This window comes from Pseudophryne corroboree, chromosome 11 (assembly GCF_028390025.1).
Source record: "Pseudophryne corroboree isolate aPseCor3 chromosome 11, aPseCor3.hap2, whole genome shotgun sequence".
NCBI classification, from domain to species: Eukaryota; Metazoa; Chordata; class Amphibia; order Anura; family Myobatrachidae; genus Pseudophryne; species Pseudophryne corroboree.
Window position 1 is genome coordinate 353,827,210 of NC_086454.1, and position 22,500 is coordinate 353,849,709.

Sequence of the window (22,500 nt, forward strand, 5' to 3'; positions counted from 1 at the left end):
GTCCATAGCTCAGCATGCAGCTGCTGGGGGAGAGAGGTTACTAAAGCAGCAGCAGTCAGTCTTTTCCGTTGCCTGCCCACTGTCAGCGGTACCCGGGCCCCTCCAACAGCTGCAGGCCCTGTAAAGAGTCACCTGGCCGTGGTAGGTGGGCACATATTTTTTGCCCAATAAATGTATTAAGAACCTCAATTTTATTCTAAGCTAAATTGCAGAGTTAATTACAATTGTTTAGATTGCCAGTGTTCTTGGTGTTTCAAGTGTGCACCTGCATTATCTCTTTCTTTCTTTTTTCCCTCTATGTGGCACTACAAGTCTCAGCATGGTAGATCCTCTTATTATGTTTAGTATTAGGATGTCTGTGCAGTACAGGTTTCCCTCTCCCCCTATATATTGTTATTGTGTTTTAATGTGGATTGTACATAGTATCTCACACAGTTTTCTAAATACTTAGCGTTGTTTTCCTGACTTTGGTCCGTGCTTTTCAGTCATGTTTTTAAAACATTAGGCAGAGCTATACGTTATTGCCACCCTGAGATACGACAACTTTGCTGTGCACATCGGGTGCCATGTTAGCCACAGCTTAATGACTTAAACCTACACCACTGAAATAAACCACTCTGCCTGATGATATAAAGACACAGTTGAAAAGCAGAAGTGATAGAGTGCAGATACTATCACGTACAGTAATGGAAGCTGCCATATTGATGTGCTTAGGGGGTCATTCCGAGTTGATCGCTAGCTGAAAATGTTCGCTGCGCTTAAGGAAAAAAACGGCACTTCTGCGTATGCGGCGCAGTGCGCACGCGCAACGTACTTTCACAACGGCCGATGTATTTTCACACAAGGTCTAGCGAAGTTTTTCAGTCGCACTTCTGACCGCAGAGTGATTGACGTGAAGTGGGCGTTTCTGGTTGGCAACTGACCGTTTTCAGGGAGTGTTCGAAAAACGCAGGCGTGCCAGGAAAAACGCAGGCGTGGCTGGGCGAACGCAGGGCGTGTTTGTGATGTCAAATCCGGAACTGAACAGTCTGAAGTGATCGCAAGCGCTGAGTAGGTTTGAAGCTGCTCAGAAACTGCACAATATCTTTTTGTAGCCGCTCTGCGATCCTTTCGTTCGCACTTCTGCTAAGCTAAAATACACTCCCAGTGGGAGGCGGCATAGCGTTTGCACGGCTGCTAAAAACTGCTAGTGAGCGAACAACTCGGAATGACCCCCTTAGTACATGATACTGCTCACTACGATCCAGTCCGCTGCCTTTGTGGAACATAAGATTTATTCTGGATTTCCTCTCGATCACCTACAGATCGGCCTGCTCAGTGGGATCAGTCTTATCGTTGGAACGATTATTGGCTCCGGCATCTTTATATCTCCTAAATCAGTCCTGAGGAACACGGGAGCCGTGGGGCCATGTCTAATTATCTGGACGGTGTGTGGCGTGATTGGTATTTTAGGTAAACGAAAGAACACGGCACAGTACACACTAATCACGTTGTAGCAGGACAGATGTGCCAGTCATGGGGCACAGGAAACACCCCTCATATTGGGGCTGTTCCACCGAAATTGGGAAATGGTGGGGAGTGTGCAATGGAATGGAGGCAGCAGGAAGCGCCAGACTGAGAGTTATATAGTGGGAGAAGCAGGGTCCCCAGCAGCACAGAGTATATCAGGAGAAGAGTGATGTTCAAGTAAGGACAGGGCTGCATGTGACAGGAGCAGTGACATGATGTGAGGAGGGGAATGGAGGCAGCAGGAAGTCACAGACTGAGAGTTATATAGTGGGAGGAGCAGGGTCCCCAGCAGCACAGAGTATATCAGGAGATGAGTGATGTGTCAGTGAGGACAGGGCTGCATGTGACAGGGCAGTGGCATGATGCGAGGAGGGGAATGGAGGCAGCAGGAAGCCACAGACTGAGAGTTATATAGTGGGAGGAGCAGGGTCCCCCAGCAGCACAGAGTATATCAGGAGATGAGTGATGTGTCAGTGAGGACAGGGCTGCATGTGACAGGGGCAGTGGCATGATGTGAGGGGGGGAATGGAGGGAGCAGGAAGCCACAGACTAAGAGTTATATAGTGGGAGGAGCAGGGTCCCCCAGCAGCACAGAGTATATCAGGAGATGAGTGATGTGTCAGTGAGGACAGGGCTGCATGTGACAGGGGCAGTTACATGATGTGAGGAGGGGAATGGAGGCAGCAGGAAGCCACAGACTGAGAGTTATATAGTGGGAGGAGCAGGGTCCCCAGCAGCACAGAGTATATCAGGAGATGAGTGATGTGTGAGGACAGGGCTGCATGTGACAGGGGCAGTGACATGATGTGAGGAGGGGAATGGAGGCAGCAGGAAGCCACAGACTGAGAGTTATATAGTGGGAGGAGCAGGGTTCCCAGCAGCGCAGAGTATATCAGGAGATGAGTGATGTGTCAGTGAGGACAGGGCTGCATGTGACAGGGGCAGTGATATGATGTGAGGAGGGGAATGGAGGCAGCAGGAAGCCACAGACTGAGAGTTATATAATGGGAGGAGCAGAGTCCCCAGCAGCACAGAGTATATCAGGAGATGAGTGATGTGTCAGTGAGGACAGGGCTGCATGTGACAGGGGCAGTGACATGATGTGAGGAGGGGAATGGAGGCAGCAGGAAGTCACAGACTGAGAGTTATATAGTGGGAGGAGCAGGGTCACCAGCAGCACAGAGTATATCAGGAGATGAGTGATGTGTCAGTGAGGACAGGGCTGCATGTGACAGGGACAGTGACATGATGTGAGGAGCGGAATGGAGGCAGCAGGAAGCCACAGACTGAGAGTTATATAGTGGGAGGAGCAGGATCCCCAGCAGCACAGAGTATATTAGGAGATGAGTGATGTGTCAGTGAGGACAGGGCTGCATGTGACAGGGGCAGTGACATGATGTGAGGAGAGGAATGGAGGCAGCAGGAAACCACAGACTGAGAGTTATATAGTGGGAGGAGCAGGATCCCCAGCAGCACAGAGTATATCAGGGGATGAGTGATGTGTCAGTGAGGACAGGGCTGCATGTGACAGGGGCAGTGACATGATGTGAGGAGGGGAATGGAAGCAGCAGGAAGCCACAGACTGAGAGTTATATAGTGGGAGGAGCAGGGTCCCCAGCAGCACAGAGTATATCAGGAGATGAGTGATGTGTCAGTGAGGACAGGGCTGCATGTGACAGGGGCAGTGACATGATGTGAGGAGGGAATGGAGGCAGCAGGAAGACACAGACTGAGAGTTATACAGTGAGAGGAGCAGGGTCCCCAGCAGCACAGAGTATATCAGAAGATGAGTGATGTGTCAGTGAGGACAGGGCTGCATGTGACAGGTGCAGTGACTTGATGTGAGGAGGGGAATGGAGGCAGCAGGAAGCCACAGACTGAGAGTTATATAGTGGGAGGAGCATGGTCCCCAGCAGCACAGAGTATATCAGGAGATGAGTGATATGTCAGTGAGGACAGGGCTGCATGTGACAGGGGCAGTGACATGATGTGAGGAGGGGAATGGAGGCAGCAGGAAGTCACAGACTGAGAGTTATATAGTGGGAGGAGCATGGTCCCCAGCAGTACAGAGTATATCAGGAGATGAGTGATGTGTCAGTGAGGACAGGGCTGCATGTGACAGGGGCAGTGATATGATGTGAGGAGAGGAATGGAGGCAGCAGGAAGCTACAGACTAAGAGTTATATAGTGGGAGGAGCAGGGTCCCCAGCAGCACAGAGTATATCAGGAGATTAGTGATGTGTCAGTGAGGACAGGGCTGCATGTGACAGGGGCAGTGACATGATGTGAGCAGTGGAATGGAGGCAGCAGGAAGCCACAGACTGAGAGTTATATAGTGGGAGGAGCAGGGTCCCCAGCAGCACAGAGTATATCAGGAGATGTGTCAGTGAGGACAGGGCTGCAGGTGACAGGGGCAGTGACATGATGTGAGGAGAGGAATGGAGGCAGCAGGAAGCCACAGACTGAGAGTTATATAGTGGGAGGAGCAGGGTCCCCAGCAGCACAGAGTATATCAGGAGATGAGTGATGTGTCAGTGAGGGCAGGGCTGCATGTGACAGGGGCAGTGACATGATGTGAGGAGGGAATGGAGGCAGCAGGAAGACACAGACTGAGAGTTATACAGTGAGAGGAGCAGGGTCCCCAGCAGCACAGAGTATATCAGAAGATGAGTGATGTGTCAGTGAGGACAGGGCTGCATGTGACAGGGGCAGTGACATGATGTGAGCAGTGGAATGGAGGCAGCAGGAAGCCACAGACTGAGAGTTATATAGTGGGAGGAGCAGGGTCCCCAGCAGCACAGAGTATATCAGGAGATGTGTCAGTGAGGACAGGGCTGCAGGTGACAGGGGCAGTGACATGATGTGAGGAGAGGAATGGAGGCAGCAGGAAGCCACAGACTGAGAGTTATATAGTGGGAGGAGCAGGGTCCCCAGCAGCACAGAGTATATCAGGAGATGAGTGATGTGTCAGTGAGGGCAGGGCTGCATGTGACAGGGGCAGTGACATGATGTGAGGAGGGGAATGAAGACAGCAGGAAGCCACAGACTGAGAGTTATATAGTGGGAGGAGCAGGGACCCCAGCAGCACAGAGTATATCAGGAGATGAGTGATGTGTCAGTGAGGACAGAGCTGCATGTGACAGGGGCAGTGACATGATGTGAGCAGTGGAATGGAGGCAGCAGGAAGCCACAGACTGAGAGTTATATAGTGGGGGGAGCAGGGTCCCCAGCAGCACAGAGTATATCAGGAGATGAGTGATGTGTCAGTGAGAACAGGGCTGCATGGGGCAGTGACATGATGTGAGCAGTGGAATGGAGGCAGCAGGAAGCCACAGACTGAGAGTTATATAGTGGGAGGAGCAGGGCCCCCAGCAGCACAGAGTATAGCAGGAGATGAGTGATGTCAGTGAGGACAGGGCTGCATGTGACAGGGGCAGTGACATGATGTGAGCAGTGGAATGGAGGCAGCAGGAAGCCACAGACTGAGAGTTATATAGTGGGAGGAGCAGGGTCTCCCAGCAGCACAGAGTATATCAGGAGATGAGCATACCTCCCAACTGTCCCGATTTTCGCGGGACAGTCCCGTTTTTTGGGGTCTGTCCCGCTGTCCCACCCGCGGGCCGTAGTGTCCCGCGGTGGGGGGGAGCAGTTGGGAGGCTCAGTCTCTCGCTGCCCTGCTTAGCAGAGCAGCGGTGAATAGACGCTGTGCGCATGCGCACAGCGTCTATTCATTGTAGACAGAGGGAGAGGGGGCATGCCAGCGGCTCACGGAGCGCTGGGCATGCCCCCTCAGTGACGAAATTGGGGGCGTGGCTCGCGATCGCGGGTCTTCCCGCGAAGCCACGCCCTTTTTCATAGGCCACACCCCCTTTTTCGGGAACGCACGCGGCTTCGCCGCGCGTGTGTCCCTCTTTCAAGGCGTCCAAAGTTGGGAGGTATGGATGAGTGATGTGTCAGTGAGGACAGGGCTGCATGTGAAAGGGGCAGTGACATGATGTGAGGAGGGGAATGGAGGCAGCAGGAAGCCACAGACTGAGAGTTATATAGTGGGAGGAGCAGGGTCCCCAGCAGCACAGAGTATATCAGGAGATGAGTGATGTGTCAGTGAGGACAGGGCTGCATGTGACAGGGGCAGTGACATGATGTGAGGAGGGGAATGGAGGCAGCAGGAAGACACAGACTGAGAGTTATATAGTGGGAGGAGCAGGGTCCCCAGCAGCACAGAGTATATTAGGAGATGAGTGATGTGTCAGTGAGAACAGGGCTGCATGTGACAGGGGCAGTGACATGATGTGAGGAGGGGAATGGAGGCAGCAGGAAGCCACAGACTGAGAGTTATATAGTGGGAGGAGCAGGGACCCCCAGCAGCACAGAGTATATCAGGAGATGAGTGATGTGTCAGTGAGGACAGGGCTGCATGTGACAGGGGCAGTGACATGATGTGAGGAGGGGAATGGAGGCAGCAGGAAGCCACAGACTGACAGTTATATAGTGGGAGGAGCAGGATCCCCAGCAGCACAGAGTATATCAGGAGATAAGTGATGTGTCAGTGAGGACAGGGCTGCATATGACAGGGGCAGTGACATGATGTGAGGAGGGAATGGAGGCAGCAGGAAGCCACAGACTGAGAGTTATATAGTGGGAGGAGCAGGGTCCCTAGCAGCACAGAGTATATCAGGAGATGAGTGATGTGTCAGTGAGGACATTGCTGCATGTGAAAGGGGCAGTGACATGATGTGAGGAGGGGAATGGAGGCAGCAGGAAGACACAGACTGACAGTTCTATAGTGGGAGGAGCAGGTTCCCCAGCAGCACAGAGTATATCAGGAGATGAGTGATGTGTCAGTGAGGATAGGGCTGCATGTGACATGAGCAGTGACAAGATGTGAGGAGGAGAATGGAGGCAGCAGGAAGCCACAGACTGAGAGTTATATAGTGGGAGGAGCAGAGTCCCCAGCAGCACAGAGTATATCAGGAGATGAGTGATGTGTCTGTGAGGACAGGGCTGCATGTAACAGGGGCAGTGACATGATGTGAGGAGGGAATGGAGCATACTTACCGACTATTTGGCTGCTCTCTCCGGGGGGCGGGCTGGAGGCGTGGTGCAGGCGTGACGAAGGCGGGCCGGGGGCGTGACTACGGGATTGTCCCGTGTAAGCCCCGCCACCGCTGTGTAATGCCGCTATTACCGGCGGTATAGCTGTTTAGGGGTGATACTAGGGGGTGAGGATATAGGCAAAGATGATGACCTGAGTGGGTGGTAGGTGGTGTGGAGGGGAATTAGGAGATGTTGGAGGGAGAGGGGGGTGAAAGGGCTTTTATATCTGAGGATGAGAACTTTAAACTACACCCTTATATAAACTACTATCCCTGCTACGCATGCATACAGACAACCCTTTATATAAATGCATCAGTGGAGCAATACGTCATTCTTACTGCTGTGTATTTCCAGGTGCTCTGTGCTTTGCGGAACTTGGTACAATGATAACAAAATCTGGAGGAGAATATCCGTACCTCATGGAGGCCTTCGGCCCAATCCCAGCGTTCCTCTTTTCCTGGGCCAGCGTCATTGTGATGAAACCCTCGTCCTTTGCAATCATATGTCTCAGCTTCGCCGAGTATACGTCAGCGCCATTTTACCCCGGCTGCGAGCCCCCGCAGGTGGTCATCAAATGTCTGGCAGCTGCCGCCATCTGTACGTATAGCATCTTTTACTGACGTCAAGGGGTGTGGGGGGGGGGGGGGGGGGGTGAGGCTTTGAGAGATGTACCCCTATGGATATACTTCATTAAACTGTGTCAGTCTCTTACACACAGTGGTGGCAGCCATTTTGTGGGCATAATATTTATTGTAATACAGTCTCATGAATATTGCTGCAAAATGGCTGCCACCACCGTGCGTGGGTGCACTTTCAGGTGGATTCTGTGGGATATAAAATAAATATCCACTATGTACCACGGTTTATTTTGATATTTGCACACTTTTATCACCTCAAAAACAGCACAGGGAAAATATCAGTGACTTGGTGTGCGTTATTATTGGGATGATTAATGACGCTAGGCCCGTGCCCAGTAATGGAGTAATTAGCAATATTGTACTGGCATAATGCTGCTGTCCTCCTTAGAGTTCTATTCATGAAGCAGTGAGAAGTGTGGAGCAGTTGCCCATGGCAACCAATCAGTGTTGAGGTAACATTTATAAAACGCATGCTATAAAATTAAACGCAGCAGCTGATTGGTTGCCATGGGCAACTTCTCCACAGGCTCACATCCCCACTCTTTTCACTGCTTCATGAATAGACCCCTGAAGTCTGATAGCTACGCGGCTTGTCGTGCTTTATCCTGCAGTGACCATCACCGTCGTGAACTGTATGAGTGTGAAACTGGCCAGTTACGTGCAGAACTTCTTCACTGTGGCCAAGCTGATCATCGTTGTAATCATCATCGTTAGTGGCATCGTCCTGCTGATACAAGGTATGCGTTATATTTTACCCTGTGCCATGTAAGAACGATGGAGAGTAATGAAGAAAGAAGACTGAGGTAACTTACAGGAAGAGGAGTAGAGTGTATGGTGACAGGGGGAAGAGCAACGAGCGAGAGCTCGGTGTTACTCCGCACTACCTTACGTCATGCCGATTCCAGGGGACAACCAATCTCACCTGGCGACGCAATTCTGGTGACCTTGGGGTTTATTCATGAAGCCGTGAAGTGTGGAAAAGTGAGCAAGTGGAGACGTTGCCCTTGGCAACCAATCAGCTGCTCCGTACAATTGTATAGCATGCAAATTAGAAATGGGCAACTTCTCCACACTTTTCACTGTTTCATGAATAGACCATCTTGTCAGAAATATAGGAATGGTGCAGTATTCCTGAAGAAAACACTAGACATAAAATGCTGGCACCATTTAGAGGAGGGGAAGCAGAGTGCGCAGTGACGGAGGAGGGGAGCAGAGTGCGCAGTGACGGAGGAGGGAAGCAGAGTGCGCAGTGACAGAGGAGGGGAGCAGAGTGCGCAGTGACAGAGGAGGGAAGCAGAGTGCGCAGTGACAGAGGAGGGGAGCAGAGCGCGCAGTGACAAAGGAGGGGAGCAGAGTGCGCAGTGACAGAGGAGGGGAAGCAGAGTGCGCAGTGTCAGAGGAGGGGAGCAGAGTGCGCAGTGACGGAGGAGGGAAGTAGAGTGCGCAGTGACAGAGGAGGGGAAGTAGAGCGCGCAGTGACAGAGGAGGGGAAGTAGAGCGCTCGGTGACAGAGGAGGGGAGCAGGGCGCGCAGTGTCAGTGGAGGGAAGCAGGGCGCGCAGTGACGGAGGAGGGGAAGCAGTGCGCGCAGTGACGGAGGAGGGGAAGCAGTGCGCGCAGTGACGGAGGAGAGGAGCAGGGCGCGCAGTGACTGAGGAGGGGAGCAGAGCGCGCAGTGACAAAGGAGGGGAGCAGAGTGCGCAGTGACAGAGGAGGGGAGCAGAGTGCGCAGTGACAGAGGAGGGGAGCAGAGTGCGCAGTGACAGAGGAGGGGAGCAGAGTGCGCAGTGACAGAGGAGGGGAGCAGAGTGCGCAGTGACAGAGGAGGGGAAGCAGAGTGCGCAGCGACAGAGGAGGGGAGCAGAGTGCGCAGTGACAGAGGAGGGGAGCAGAGTGCGCAGTGACAGAGGAGGGAAGCAGAGTGCGCACTGACAGAGGAGGGGAGCAGAGTGCGCAGTGACAGAGGAGGAGAGCAGAGCGCAGTGACGGAGGAGGGGAAGCAGAGTGCGCAGTGACAGAGGAGGGGAGCAGAGTGCGCAGTGACAGAGGAGGGGAGCAGAGTGCGCACTGACAGAGGAGGGGAGCAGAGTGCGTAGTGACAGAGGAGGGAAGCAGAGTGCGCAGTGACAGAGGAGGGAAGCAGAGTGCGCAGTGACAGAGGAGGGGAGCAGAGTGCGCAGTGACAGAGGAGGGGAGCAGAGTGCGCAGTGACAGAGGAGGGGAGCAGAGTGCGCAGTGACAGAGGAGGGGAGCAGAGCGCGCAGTGACGGAGGAGTTGAAGTAGAGTGCGCAGTGACTGAGGAGGGGAGCAAAGCGTGCAGCGACAGAGGAAAGGAGCAGAGTGCGCAGTGACAGAGGAGGGGAGCAGAGTGCGCAGTGACAGAGGAGGGAAGTAGAGTGCGCAGTGACAGAGGAGGGAAGTAGAGTGCGCAGTGACAGAGGAGGGAAGTAGAGTGCGCAGTGACAGAGGAGGGGAGCACAGTGACAGAGGAGGGGAGCAGAGTGCGCAGTGACAGAGGAGGGGAAGTAGAGTGCGCAGTGACAGAGGAGGGGAAGTAGAGTGCGCAGTGACAGAGGAGGGGAAGTAGAGTGCGCAGTGACAGAGGAGGGGAGCAGAGTGCGCAGTGACAGAGGAGGGGAGCAGAGTGCGCAGTGACAGAGGAGGGGAGCAGAGTGCGCAGTGACAGAGGAGGGGAAGCAGAGTGCGCAGTGACAGGAGGGGAAGTAGAGTGCGCAGTGACAGAGGAGGGGAAGTAGAGTGCGCAGTGACAGAGGAGGGGAAGTAGAGTGCGCAGTGACAGAGGAGGGGAGCAGAGTGCGCAGTGACAGAGGAGGGGAGCAGAGTGCGCAGTGACAGAGGAGGGGAAGCAGAGTGCGCAGTGACAGAGGAGGGGAAGTAGAGTGCGCAGTGACAGAGGAGGGAAGCAGGGTGCGCAGTGACAGAGGAGGGGAGCAGAGTGTGCAGTGACAGAGGAGGGGAAGTAGAGTGTGCAGTGACAGAGGAAGGAAGCAGAGTGCGCAGTGACAGAGGAGGGGAGCAGAGTGCGCAGTGACAGAGGAGGGGAGCAGAGTGCGCAGTGACAGAGGAGGGGAGCAGAGCGTGCAGTGACAGAGGAGGGGAGCAGAGCGCGCAGTGACAGAGGAGGGGAGCAGAGCGCGCAGTGACAGAGGAGGGGAGCAGAGCGCGCAGTGACAGAGGAGGGGAGCAGAGCGCGCAGTGACAGAGGGGAGCAGAGCGCGCAGTGACAGAGGAGGGGAAGTAGAGCGCGCAGTGACAGAGGAGAGGAGCAGGGCGCGCAGTGACGGAGGAGGGAAGTAGAGTGCGCAATGACAGAGGAGGGGAAGTAGAGCGCGCAGTGACAGAGGAGGGGAGCAGAGCGCTCAGTGACAGAGGAGGGGAGCAGAGCACGCAGTGACTGAGGAGGGGAGCATGGCGCGCAGTATCAGTGGAGGGGAGCAGGGCGCGCAGTGACGGAGGAGGGGAAGCAGTGCGCGCAGTGACGGAGGAGAGGAGCAGGGCGCGCAGTGACGGAGGAGGGGAGCAGAGCGCGCAGTGACGGAGGAGGGGAGCAGAGTGCGCAGTGACAGAGGAGGGGAAGCAGAGTGCGCAGTGACAGAGGAGGGGAAGTAGAGTGCGCAGTGACAGAGGAGGGGAAGTAGAGTGCGCAGTGACAGAGGAGGGGAAGTAGAGTGCGCAGTGACAGAGGAGGGGAGCAGAGTGCGCAGTGACAGAGGAGGGGAGCAGAGTGCGCAGTGACAGAGGAGGGGAAGCAGAGTGCGCAGTGACAGAGGAGGGGAAGTAGAGTGCGCAGTGACAGAGGAGGGAAGCAGGGTGCGCAGTGACAGAGGAGGGGAGCAGAGTGTGCAGTGACAGAGGAGGGGAAGTAGAGTGTGCAGTGACAGAGGAAGGAAGCAGAGTGCGCAGTGACAGAGGAGGGGAGCAGAGTGCGCAGTGACAGAGGAGGGGAGCAGAGTGCGCACTGACAGAGGAGGGGAGCAGAGCGTGCAGTGACAGAGGAGGGGAGCAGAGCGCGCAGTGACAGAGGAGGGGAGCAGAGCGCGCAGTGACAGAGGAGGGGAGCAGAGCGCGCAGTGACAGAGGGGAGCAGAGCGCGCAGTGACAGAGGAGGGGAAGTAGAGCGCGCAGTGACAGAGGAGAGGAGCAGGGCGCGCAGTGACGGAGGAGGGAAGTAGAGTGCGCAATGACAGAGGAGGGGAAGTAGAGCGCGCAGTGACAGAGGAGGGGATCAGAGCGCTCAGTGACAGAGGAGGGGAGCAGAGCACGCAGTGACTGAGGAGGGGAGCATGGCGCGCAGTATCAGTGGAGGGGAGCAGGGCGCGCAGTGACGGAGGAGGGGAAGCAGTGCGCGCAGTGACGGAGGAGAGGAGCAGGGCGCGCAGTGACGGAGGAGGGGAGCAGAGCGCGCAGTGACGGAGGAGGGGAGCAGAGCGCGCAGTGACTGAGGAGGGGAGCAGAGCGCGCAGTGACTGAGGAGGGGAGCAGAGCGCGCAGTGACGGAGGAGGGGAAGCAGAGCGCGCAGTGACAGAGGAGGGGAGTAGAGCGCGCAGTGACAGAGGAGGGGAGCAGGGCGCACAGTGACGGAGAAGGGGAAGCAGAGTGCGCAGTGACAGAGGAGGGGAGCAGAGCGCGCAGTGACGGAGGAGGGGAAGCAGAGTGCGCAGTGACAGAGGAGGGGAGCAGAGTGCGCACTGACAGAGGAGGGGAGCAGAGTGCGCAGTGACAGAGGAAGGGAAGTAGAGTGCGCAGTGACAGAGGAGGGGAGCAGAGTGCGCAGTGACAGAGGAGGGGAAGTAGAGTGTGCAGTGACAGAGGAGGGGAGCAGAGTGCGCAGTGACAGAGGAGGGGAGCAGAGTGCGCAGTGACAGAGGAGGGGAGCAGAGTGCGCAGTGACAGAGGAGGGGAGCAGAGTGCGCAGTGACAGAGGAGGGGAGCAGAGTGCGCAGTGACAGAGGAGGGGAGCAGAGTGCGCAGTGACAGAGGAGGGGAAGCAGAGTGCGCAGTGACAGAGGAGGGGAACAGAGTGCGCAGTGACAGAGGAGGGAAGCAGAGTGCGCACTGACAGAGGAGGGGAGCAGAGTGCGCAGTGACGGAGGAGGAGAGCAGAGCGCGCAGTGACGGAGGAGGGGAACCAGAGTGCGCAGTGACAGAGGAGGGGAGCAGAGTGCGCAGTGACAGAGGAGGGAAGCAGAGTGCGCAGTGACAGAGGAGGGAAGCAGAGTGCGCAGTGACAGAGGAGGGAAGCAGAGTGCGCAGTGACAGAGGAGGGGAGCAGAGTGCGCAGTGACAGAGGAGGGGAGCAGAGTGCGCAGTGACAGAGGAGGGGAGCAGAGTGCGCAGTGACAGAGGAGGGGAGCAGAGTGCGCAGTGACGGAGGAGTTGAAGTAGAGTGCGCAGTGACTGAGGAGGGGAGCAAAGCGTGCAGCGACAGAGGAGGGGAGCAGAGTGCGCAGTGACAGAGGAGGGGAGCAGAGTGCGCAGTGACAGAGGAGGGGAGCAGAGTGCGCAGTGACAGAGGAGGGGAGAAGAGTGCGCAGTGACAGAGGAGGGGAGCAGAGTGCGCAGTGACAGAGGAGGGGAAGCAGAGTGCGCAGTGACAGAGGAGGGGAAGTAGAGTGCGCAGTGACAGAGGAGGGAAGCAGGGTGCGCAGTGACAGAGGAGGGGAGCAGAGTGTGCAGTGACAGAGGAGGGGAAGTAGAGTGTGTAGTGACAGAGGAAGGAAGCAGAGTGCGCAGTGACTGAGGAGGGGAGCAGAGCGTGCAGCGACAGAGGAGGGGAGCAGAGTGCGCAGTGACAGAGGAGGGGAGCAGAGTGCGCAGTGACTGAGGAGGGGAGCAGAGCGTGCAGTGACAGAGGAGGGGAGCAGAGCGCGCAGTGACAGAGGAGGGGAAGCAGAGTGCGTAGTGACAGAGGAGGGGAAGTAGAGTGCGCAGTGACAGAGGAGGGAAGCAGGGTGCGCAGTGACAGAGGAGGGGAGCAGAGTGTGCAGTGACAGAGGAGGGGAAGTAGAGTGTGTAGTGACAGAGGAGGGAAGCAGGGTGCGCAGTGACAGAGGAGGGGAGCAGAGTGTGCAGTGACAGAGGAGGGGAAGTAGAGTGTGTAGTGACAGAGGAAGGAAGCAGAGTGCGCAGTGACTGAGGAGGGGAGCAGAGCGTGCAGCGACAGAGGAGGGGAGCAGAGTGCGCAGTGACAGAGGAGGGAAGCAGAGTGCGCAGTGACTGAGGAGGGGAGCAGAGCGTGCAGTGACAGAGGAGGGGAGCAGAGTGCGCAGTGACAGAGGAGGGGAAGCAGAGTGCGCAGTGACAGAGGAGGGGAAGTAGAGTGCGCAGTGACAGAGGAGGGAAGCAGGGTGCGCAGTGACAGAGGAGGGGAAGTAGAGTGTGTAGTGACAGAGGAAGAAAGCAGAGTGCGCAGTGACTGAGGAGGGGAGCAGAGCGTGCAGCGACAGAGGAGGGTAGCAGAGCGCGCAGCGACAGAGGAGGGGAGCAGAGCGCGCAGCGACAGAGTAGGGGAGCAGAGTGCGCAGTGACAGAGGAGGGGAGCAGAGTGCGCAGTGACTGAGGAGGGGAGCAGAGCGTGCAGCGACAGAGGAGGGGAGCAGAGTGCGCAGTGACAGAGGAGGGGAGCAGAGTGCGCAGTGACAGAGGAGGGAAGTAGAGTGCGCAGTGACAGAGGAGGGGAGCAGAGTGCGCAGTGACAGAGGAGGGGAGCAGAGTGCGCAGTGACAGAGGAGGGGAGCAGAGCGCGCAGTGACGGAGGAGTTGAAGTAGAGTGCGCAGTGACTGAGGAGGGGAGCAAAGCGTGCAGCGACAGAGGAGGGGAGCAGAGTGCGCAGTGACAGAGGAGGGGAGCAGAGTGCGCAGTGACAGAGGAGGGAAGTAGAGTGCGCAGTGACAGAGGAGGGGAAGCAGAGTGCGCAGTGACTGAGGAGGGGAGCAGAGCGTGCAGTGACAGAGGATGGGAGCAGAGTGCGCAGTGACAGAGGAGGGGAGCAGAGTGCGCAGTGACAGAGAAGGGGAAGCAGAGTGCGCAGTGACAGAGGAGGGGGAAGTAGAGTGCGCAGTGACAGAGGAGGGAAGCAGGGTGCGCAGTGACAGAGGAGGGGAGCAGAGTGTGCAGTGACAGAGGAGGGGAAGTAGAGTGTGTAGTGACAGAGGAAGGAAGCAGAGTGCGCAGTGACTGAGGAGGGGAGCAGAGCGTGCAGCGACAGAGGAGGGGAGCAGAGTGCGCAGTGACAGAGGAGGGGAGCAGAGTGCGCAGTGACTGAGGAGGGGAGCAGAGTGCGCAGTGACAGAGGAGGGGAGCAGAGTGCGCAGTGACAGAGGAGGGGAAGCAGAGTGCGCAGTGACAGAGGAGGGGAAGTAGAGTGCGCAGTGACAGAGGAGGGAAGCAGGGTGCGCAGTGACAGAGGAGGGGAGCAGAGTGTGCAGTGACAGAGGAGGGGAAGTAGAGTGCGTAGTGACAGAGGAAGGAAGCAGAGTGCGCAGTGACTGAGGAGGGGAGCAGAGCGTGCAGCGACAGAGGAGGGGAGCAGAGTGCGCAGTGACAGAGGATGGGAGCAGAGTGCGCAGTGACAGAGGAGGGGAGCAGAGTGCGCAGTGACAGAGGAGGGGAAGCAGAGTGCGCAGTGAGGAGGGGAAGTAGAGTGCGCAGTGACAGAGGAGGGAAGCAGGGTGCGCAGTGACAGAGGAGGGGAGCAGAGTGTGCAGTGACAGAGGAGGGAAAGCAGAGTGCGCAGTGACAGAGGAGGGGAAGTAGAGTGCGCAGTGACAGAGGAGGGGAGCAGAGTGCGCAGTGACAGAGGAGGGAAGCAGGGTGCGCAGTGACAGAGGAGGGGAGCAGAGTGCGCAGTGACAGAGGAGGGGAGCAGAGTGCGCAGTGACAGAGGAGGGGAGCAGAGCGCGCAGTGACAGAGGAGGGGAGCAGAGCGCGCAGTGACAGAGGAGGGGAGCAGAGCGCGCAGTGACAGAGGAGGGGAGCAGAGCGCGCAGTGACAGAGGGGAGCAGAGCGCGCAGTGACAGAGGAGGGGAGCAGAGCGCGCAGTGACAGAGGGGGGGAGCAGAGTGACAGAGGAAGGGGACAGACATAGAACACACAGTAGCGGAGAGGGAGATGACGCACACAGTGTGATACACAGGTAGTAGAATGTTATTGATGTCGGTAATTCTGTCTTTTCTTCAGGAAACACAGGGAACTTTACAAACAGTTTTGAAGGCTCCAGCATCACAGTCGGGGGCATCAGCCTGGCGTTATACAACGGTCTGTGGGCATATGACGGATGGTAAGTAATTATACATCTCCCTGACACTGCGCAGGGGAATAGTTACCACATCAGTGGCTGGGGGAAAATGCCTCCGCCATACTATTTATGGGTGTGGTCTACAGAATGGGGGTGTGGCTCCCTGAATGTGGGCGTGACTATGCAGATCTGTGATATGTCAGTTTGTTGCTGTTTTTCCCAGGAATATTTTATTTATCAGGGTTAGAGTTTCCTCCAAGAGTTAATTTCAAGAAGTATATGATATCCCGGTGGTGTTATACACAATCATACATGGAATATAAGGCGGGATATCCTGTATCAAGCCCCGGAGAGAGATAAAGTGGAGCAGTTGCCCAAAGCAGCCAATCAGCTCCTTACATTTCAGAGTCTGCACTAGATAATGACAGATGCTGATCGGTTCTTTGGGCATCTTTCTCACTGTTGCACTTCACTCTTTTCACTGCTTGATACATCTCCCCCAATGTTATCCCGGGGTTTCTATCTGCTAGAGTGAATGCTGCTTTAATACCTCAGTAGCATCTTACAGCTTGTGTGCGCCAGGATTACAGCGCGTTACGTTCATTTCAGTGGACCCGACTGTCGGCAGCTGGTTTTTCTTGTGAGTGAAAACGCTGCGTGCGGCGCTCAGGGCTGCGGGAAGTGAGGCAGCAAAGAACGGACTCTGTAGGCGTTACATATATACATTAATAGCGCGTACCTGCTGCATTTTACGGATATGCGTAAATGTTCAAAATCATTGATGGTTTATGGCCGATGTGGAATACTTGTACCATCGATGGGGGAGAACCAAATAGTTTCCCTTCATCAATGGAAAGGTATAACCAAATATATATATATTTTTTTTTTTATGTGGTTTCAGGACACAGAGCATAGCTCCGCCCCCCGACACATGTGAAGCCCCGCCCCTGTAGTCAGTGAATAAACAGGGATGACCACTGATAGTGGGAACCATCGATGGTTATCCACTGCATAGTTGGCAACCGTCGATGATTAGTTTCCATAATGCCATCGATGGTAACCATCGATGGCAACCACACCGGTGGCCATCCCTAGGCGCCATACCAGCAGGATAGTCATTAGATATAAGCACCAACAGGGGCGTGGCAAGATTTATTTAATTATTTGGGGGGGGGGGGGAGCAAAAAGCCAAGGACTATAGGCTGGAGACCCTTTTTCCCACGTTTGTTATTTTGTTTTACAACGTTGTAACAGTGACTGTAGATAGACAAGACTCCAAAGTCCTATGTTAATTTTCCTCAGTGTTTTAGTGATATCCCTGCTTGAGCACAGGTGACTTAATTAGTACCTCAGTTATTTGGATATAACCATCTGTGCTGAAGCCTAGATATACCTAACACCTGCACTGTAAAGGGCCCTACCCCCTGGGCGATATCTTGAAAGATATGAACGATATCGTTCATAAATAAACGATAAATCGTTCATATCTTTCAGCGTGTATGCTACAACGATCATCGTTAAAACATGCCAGTCAAGGTGGACGATATCGATGTCTGTACTCTCGTATTATCCAAATGGCCATCGATATCGTCCAGTGTGTAGGTTATAAATCGCTGGCGAAAATATTGACCGTCGGTAATTTCGATGGTCGAAAATATCGCTACCATCGCCCATTGTGTAGGCCCCTTTAGTGTGCCCTGAGAACGGAGGTTGTGAATGGCTGCTCTAATCAGTTTGGTGTCATTGCACGGATTGTTCTCCCCTTGGCTACGGCCCAGTATCACAGTATTACCTGCAGTATTACCGTTACCTCCTGTATAAACAGATCCTGTGCATCGCTCCCGTAATACGGTCACATCGGGATTAATCTGACACCTGAACTATCTCCCTCTCTCTAGGAACCAGCTGAATTATATCACCGAGGAGCTGAAGAATCCATACAGGTAGGACATGGGCGCAGTGGGCGGGATGTGATGTATTACAATGAATGTACGGAAGCGGAGCAGATATTTATACAGTGATTCTATGCAGATATGTGTGTGCGCACTTTTACCTCCACTTCTGTCACTGCGGCGCTTGTAAAGTGACAGCGCGCACCGTGCAGCCATTATAGAAACACAAGTGCCCAGAGCAAGAATGGAATAACATTTATGTAATAAGCCTCATCGCATCTGTATGATAGAGCGGTCGGTGCTCACACGCCAAGCCCAGCTGTATAGGTCTGTATTTATAAAGGATTATGGCTTCTATGTACTAACCCTTGGAGAGAGATAAAGTTTACGGAGGTAAAGTACCAGCCAATCAGCTCCTGTCATTTTTCAAACACAGCCTGTAACGGTACTTTATATCTCTTCACTCTATCTCTGTGCAAGGCTTAGTACATAGGGGGTCATTCCGATCCGTTCGCACGCAGCGGTTCTTCGCTGAGGTGCGAACGGCTCGGGACGCTGCGCAGCAGCCGCAATGCACATGCACGTCGTTGCAGGCAGCGACGCCACCAGCGCTGAAAGTGGCGATTGCTAGAAAATTGATGGTGGGGAGTTGTTCCGGGGCATCTACTCACCGTTTTCCAGGCGTGTGGAGGCGAATGCAGGCGTGTCCAGGCGTTTGTAGGGCGGATGTCTGACGTTACTCTCGGGACCTTCGTCGCTGGATCCGTCGCACAGGGTAAGTAAGTCTGACCCTGGTCTTGTCTTGCAGGAATCTTTTTTAGCATAGCAGGGCCGCACAAGCGATCGCAGCGCTGCTATGCAGAAATACCCTCCCCCATAGGCGGCGTCTAGTTGATCGCACGAGCAGTAAAAAGTTGCTACGTGCGATCAACTCGGAATGACCACCATAGACGCCTATGATTACAGGCAGGCCGTGCGCTGCTCCGCAGTCAGAGAGGAACGGGCGAACGTAAATTGCTAGTCCCTTTCTATACATAAGATTGAATATTAAATAAAAATGCTTTTATCAACAACAGGAGGACAATCAACATTTGTAATAATCAATTATGTATTTATTATAAATATAACAAACTCATCAATCACAAGATAAAAGTACTGTAATGGCGGTCACAACATAAGTGTATATATAACATAGCATACTAATATAAGCCTGAATTAATGCTGATAATTACCTGTACAACTCTGCAGTCAGGTGGCTGATGAAGTAACATATCTGCACCCATAAAGGCACCGCTCTGTATCAGTGAGGAAGCGTGTCCGGCACTCTGCGAGGTGCTGCCCCCAGGCTATCCCCGTACAGTACATAGATTGTGTTCCCTCCCCCCGACTCCCCCTTCTGTGGGGGCACTGTGACCTGCGGGTGGGCAATGCCAGAAGGACGAGACTGTGTCACTAAGATCAGTATGACGCTGCACTGCAAGAGGAGCAAAAACATTTATATTGTTTCTGTGCAGGGTAAATACTGGCTGCTTCTGCATGTAGCCCACACGTTAGATTGCTTCATTTTTACTACAATTTAGGTTTCTGTTTGCCACACCCCACCCAAACCTAACTCTCTCTGCACATGTTACATCTGCCCCACATGCAGTGCAACAAGTTACTTGCTTTATTTCCAAATCCGAAGCACCAGTTGCAGAGTCTCTACAGAGTTTCCTGTTTTAGTGCACCAACCTCACCTGTTACCGTTGCAGCGTCTTATACCTATATATACTGTAAACAGCAAGAACTGGTACAGCTAGCAGCATAGCGCCAGGGCCCTGGTGCCCATCCGGGTGCAAGCATACTTAAAACTATACTGTACAATTAAGAAAACGATAAGAAAGTTTACTAAATATTTTAATGGACCTAATAATCCTATTTAAGCGTCCTTTATTTAGAAATAAAAACTACTTATCAACAGAACTCTATTCCCTATTTTGATTATTTTAGTGCTATAGCAGAATTGGAATTTATTTAACATTAACCAGGTTAATGTTTAAGGAGCAAGACAAGAAAAAGTCTCTAGTGCCCCTTCCTCCTGGTGAGATGTGAGAGGTAACAGCAAATTCAGGGTAGTAGTGTGACTGTGATGCCATCTAGTGGTCTCTTCTGGTATTACGCTCAGATATGAATGCAAAACTTTTTCTTTCTTTCCCTCCCAAAGAAATCTTCCTTTAGCCATCATACTTGGGATCCCACTGGTCATGGCCTGTTATCTCCTTATGAATATTGCTTATTTCACGGTGATGACCCCTACAGAGCTCCTGCAGTCTCCCGCTGTTGCTGTGGTATGTATAGTACCCATTAAAAAGTCTTTGAACAATTTAGAATGGTTATATGTAATGTGCGCTGTAATAGGTTACGGCCATATGACCTCTCCATATCCTGTGCTGCAGCTTTCGCCTCTAACCTTTGTGGAGCGGGCATGGTTAGGATATGCCAGTACACCTTACCTCATATGTAGTTGGCAGCTCTACGGCGGTCTCCTGCGGGAGTGGGCAGCCAGGATGGGGCGGTGGGTGATGAGGAGGGGGCATGTCCGGGTGTACAATATGCAGAGGCAGCAGCAGGAGGAGTAATTCCACCCAGGTTATGCAGGATGGTCGGGCTGTTCATGCTGCTTGGGCCAGGAAAATCTGCGTCTCAGGATGCAGACCCTGACCCTGTCCACTCCCAGAAAACGGGGCTGGAGCGCTGACCAGCTTCGCCCTCAAACACCAGCAGGCTGCGGCAGAACAGGTCCATGCACAGACCCCAACCATTGAACATGTATGCAGGGCCATTTCTAGACAATATGGATTCCAGTGTGAAAAGAAAAAATGCATCCTTCCCAGGATGTTTTAAAAGTGTAGCATTTGTGTGCGCCAAAAGGAGGCATGGCCTGGCAGGACAAGACTACCTCGCACCCCAGTCTTGCACCCTCCCCCCCCCCCCATACACTGGCCACCACAGGAAAATAAAATTCTCTTTTATAATAATGCCCCTTACACGTTACGTCCCACACCCTAATGCCCCTTACACATTATGTACTGCACCATATAGCCCCTTACACATTATGCTTCACACCCTAATGCCCCTTACACGTTACACCCCATACCCTAATGACCCTTACAAATTATTCACTGCACCATAATGCTCTTTGCACGTTACGCTTCACACTCTAATGCCCCTTACAGGATATGCACCACACTTTAATGCACCTTGCTTCACACCCTAATGCCCCTTATGCATTATGCACTGCACCGCAATGACCCTTACACACTGTACACCGCACCGCAGTGCCCCTTACACATTATGTACTGCACCATATAGCCCCTTACACGTTACGCTTCACACCCTAATGCCCCTTACACGTTATGCCCCACACCCTAATGCCCCTTGCATGTTACACCCCATACCCTAATGCCCCTTACACATTATTCACTGCACCATAATGCCCCTTACACGTTACGCTTCACACCTTAATGCCCCTTACAGGTTATGCACCACACTGTAATGCACCTTGCTTCACACCCTAATGCCCCTTACACATTATGCACCACACTGTAATCGACCTTGATTTACTCCGTAATGCCCCTTACACATTATTCTCTGCACCATAATGCCTCTTACTTGTTATGCTTCACACCCTAATGCCCCTTACAGGTTATACACCACACTGTAATGCACCTTGCTTCACACCCTAATGCCCCTTACGCATTATGCACTGCACTGCAATGCCCCTTACACACTGTACACCGCACCGCAGTGCCCCTTACACATTATGCACCACACCATAATGCCCCTTACACGTTACGCCCCACTCCCTAATGCCCCTTACACATTATGCACCACACTGTAATGCACCTTGCTTCACACCCTAATGCCCCTTACACATTATTCACTGCACCATAATGCCCCTTACACGTTATGCTTCACACTCTAATGCCCCTTACAGGTTATACACCACACTGTAATGCACCTTGCTTCACACCCTAATGCCCCTTACGCATTATGCACTGCACCGCAATGCCCCTTACACACTGTACACCGCACCGCAGTGCCCCTTACACATTATGCACCACACCATAATGCCCCTTACACGTTACGCCCCACTCCCTAATGCCCCTTACACATTATGCACCACTCCATAATGCCCCTTACATGTTACGCCCGAATCCCTAATGCCCCTTACATATTATGCACCACACCCAAATGCCCCTTACACATTACGCCCCACACCCTGCTTTTTGCACCTCACACCCTAATGCCCTTTATAATATTGTGCCACTCACTCTAATGTCCCTTACACATTACACCCCATACCCTAATGCCCCTTATAACATTATGCCACACACCAATACCCCTTACAGATGGCAGCCTCATACTTACCAGGCTGGTAGGCTGCTTCCTGCCCTAGTGCTCTTGATTGCAGCTGCCCTGCTTCCTTGTACTGCTCATTGTCAGGGGTTTAGGTGCCCTGCCACGCTCTTCTCTTCCTGGCAAGTGGTCCTGGCACGTCTATGTACTACCATATTTGTGTCTGAGACAGACTGAGGCGCCACAGTACTGACCAGACTCCATCTCCCAGAATCCCCGGCCATTGCAGGCTGGTCCCGGGGATTCTGGGAGATGTCGTTTTAGCACCACTCTCCCGTACACGCTGCAGTAGTGCATGGCTGGGAGAGGAGATGGTGGCTGGAGTTCTCTGTTCCCCAGTCCCCACCATCTCAGTCCTCAGCCATCCCGCGGAGACACTGGCTGCAGGCTCCCCGTGTGATTGCAAGGCTCGCATAGTACTGTAGCAACCAGTAAGATCCTGGCTATCATTTATGTTGTACATTGCAGATGATAGCTAGAGTTTGATTGGTTCCTTAGGGCAACACCTCCACATTTATAAACCAGCGCTATAGTAACTGTACCCAGTAGAGGTTGCGAGAGTGGGCGGCTGCGTGGGTCTGAGACAGCGGCAATATAGGTATTTGTGTCTGTACATCATGGTCTGTTAGTGATAAGTCACCACTGCTGGTCTAGGGAACCGTGGCCAGAAGTAGGTACGTAGTCCATCCATGGTTGTGCTCCGTCC

At 53.8% G+C, this 22,500-nt stretch overlaps 1 protein-coding gene across 1 annotated transcript in view; it reads left to right on the forward strand.

The window, feature by feature from the left end:
- Window positions 1-1,223: 1,223 nt before the first annotated feature.
- SLC7A9 (solute carrier family 7 member 9) overlaps window positions 1,224-22,500 on the forward strand; it is a 47,387-nt gene continuing 26,110 nt past the window's right edge. Inside the window, exons 1-6 of the mRNA XM_063944278.1 lie at window positions 1,224-1,452; window positions 6,961-7,203; window positions 7,856-7,981; window positions 15,447-15,546; window positions 17,403-17,447; window positions 19,600-19,723. Of these exons, the coding sequence (XP_063800348.1) occupies window positions 1,224-1,452; window positions 6,961-7,203; window positions 7,856-7,981; window positions 15,447-15,546; window positions 17,403-17,447; window positions 19,600-19,723 (867 nt within the window). The remainder of the gene's footprint in view (window positions 1,453-6,960; window positions 7,204-7,855; window positions 7,982-15,446; window positions 15,547-17,402; window positions 17,448-19,599; window positions 19,724-22,500) is intronic.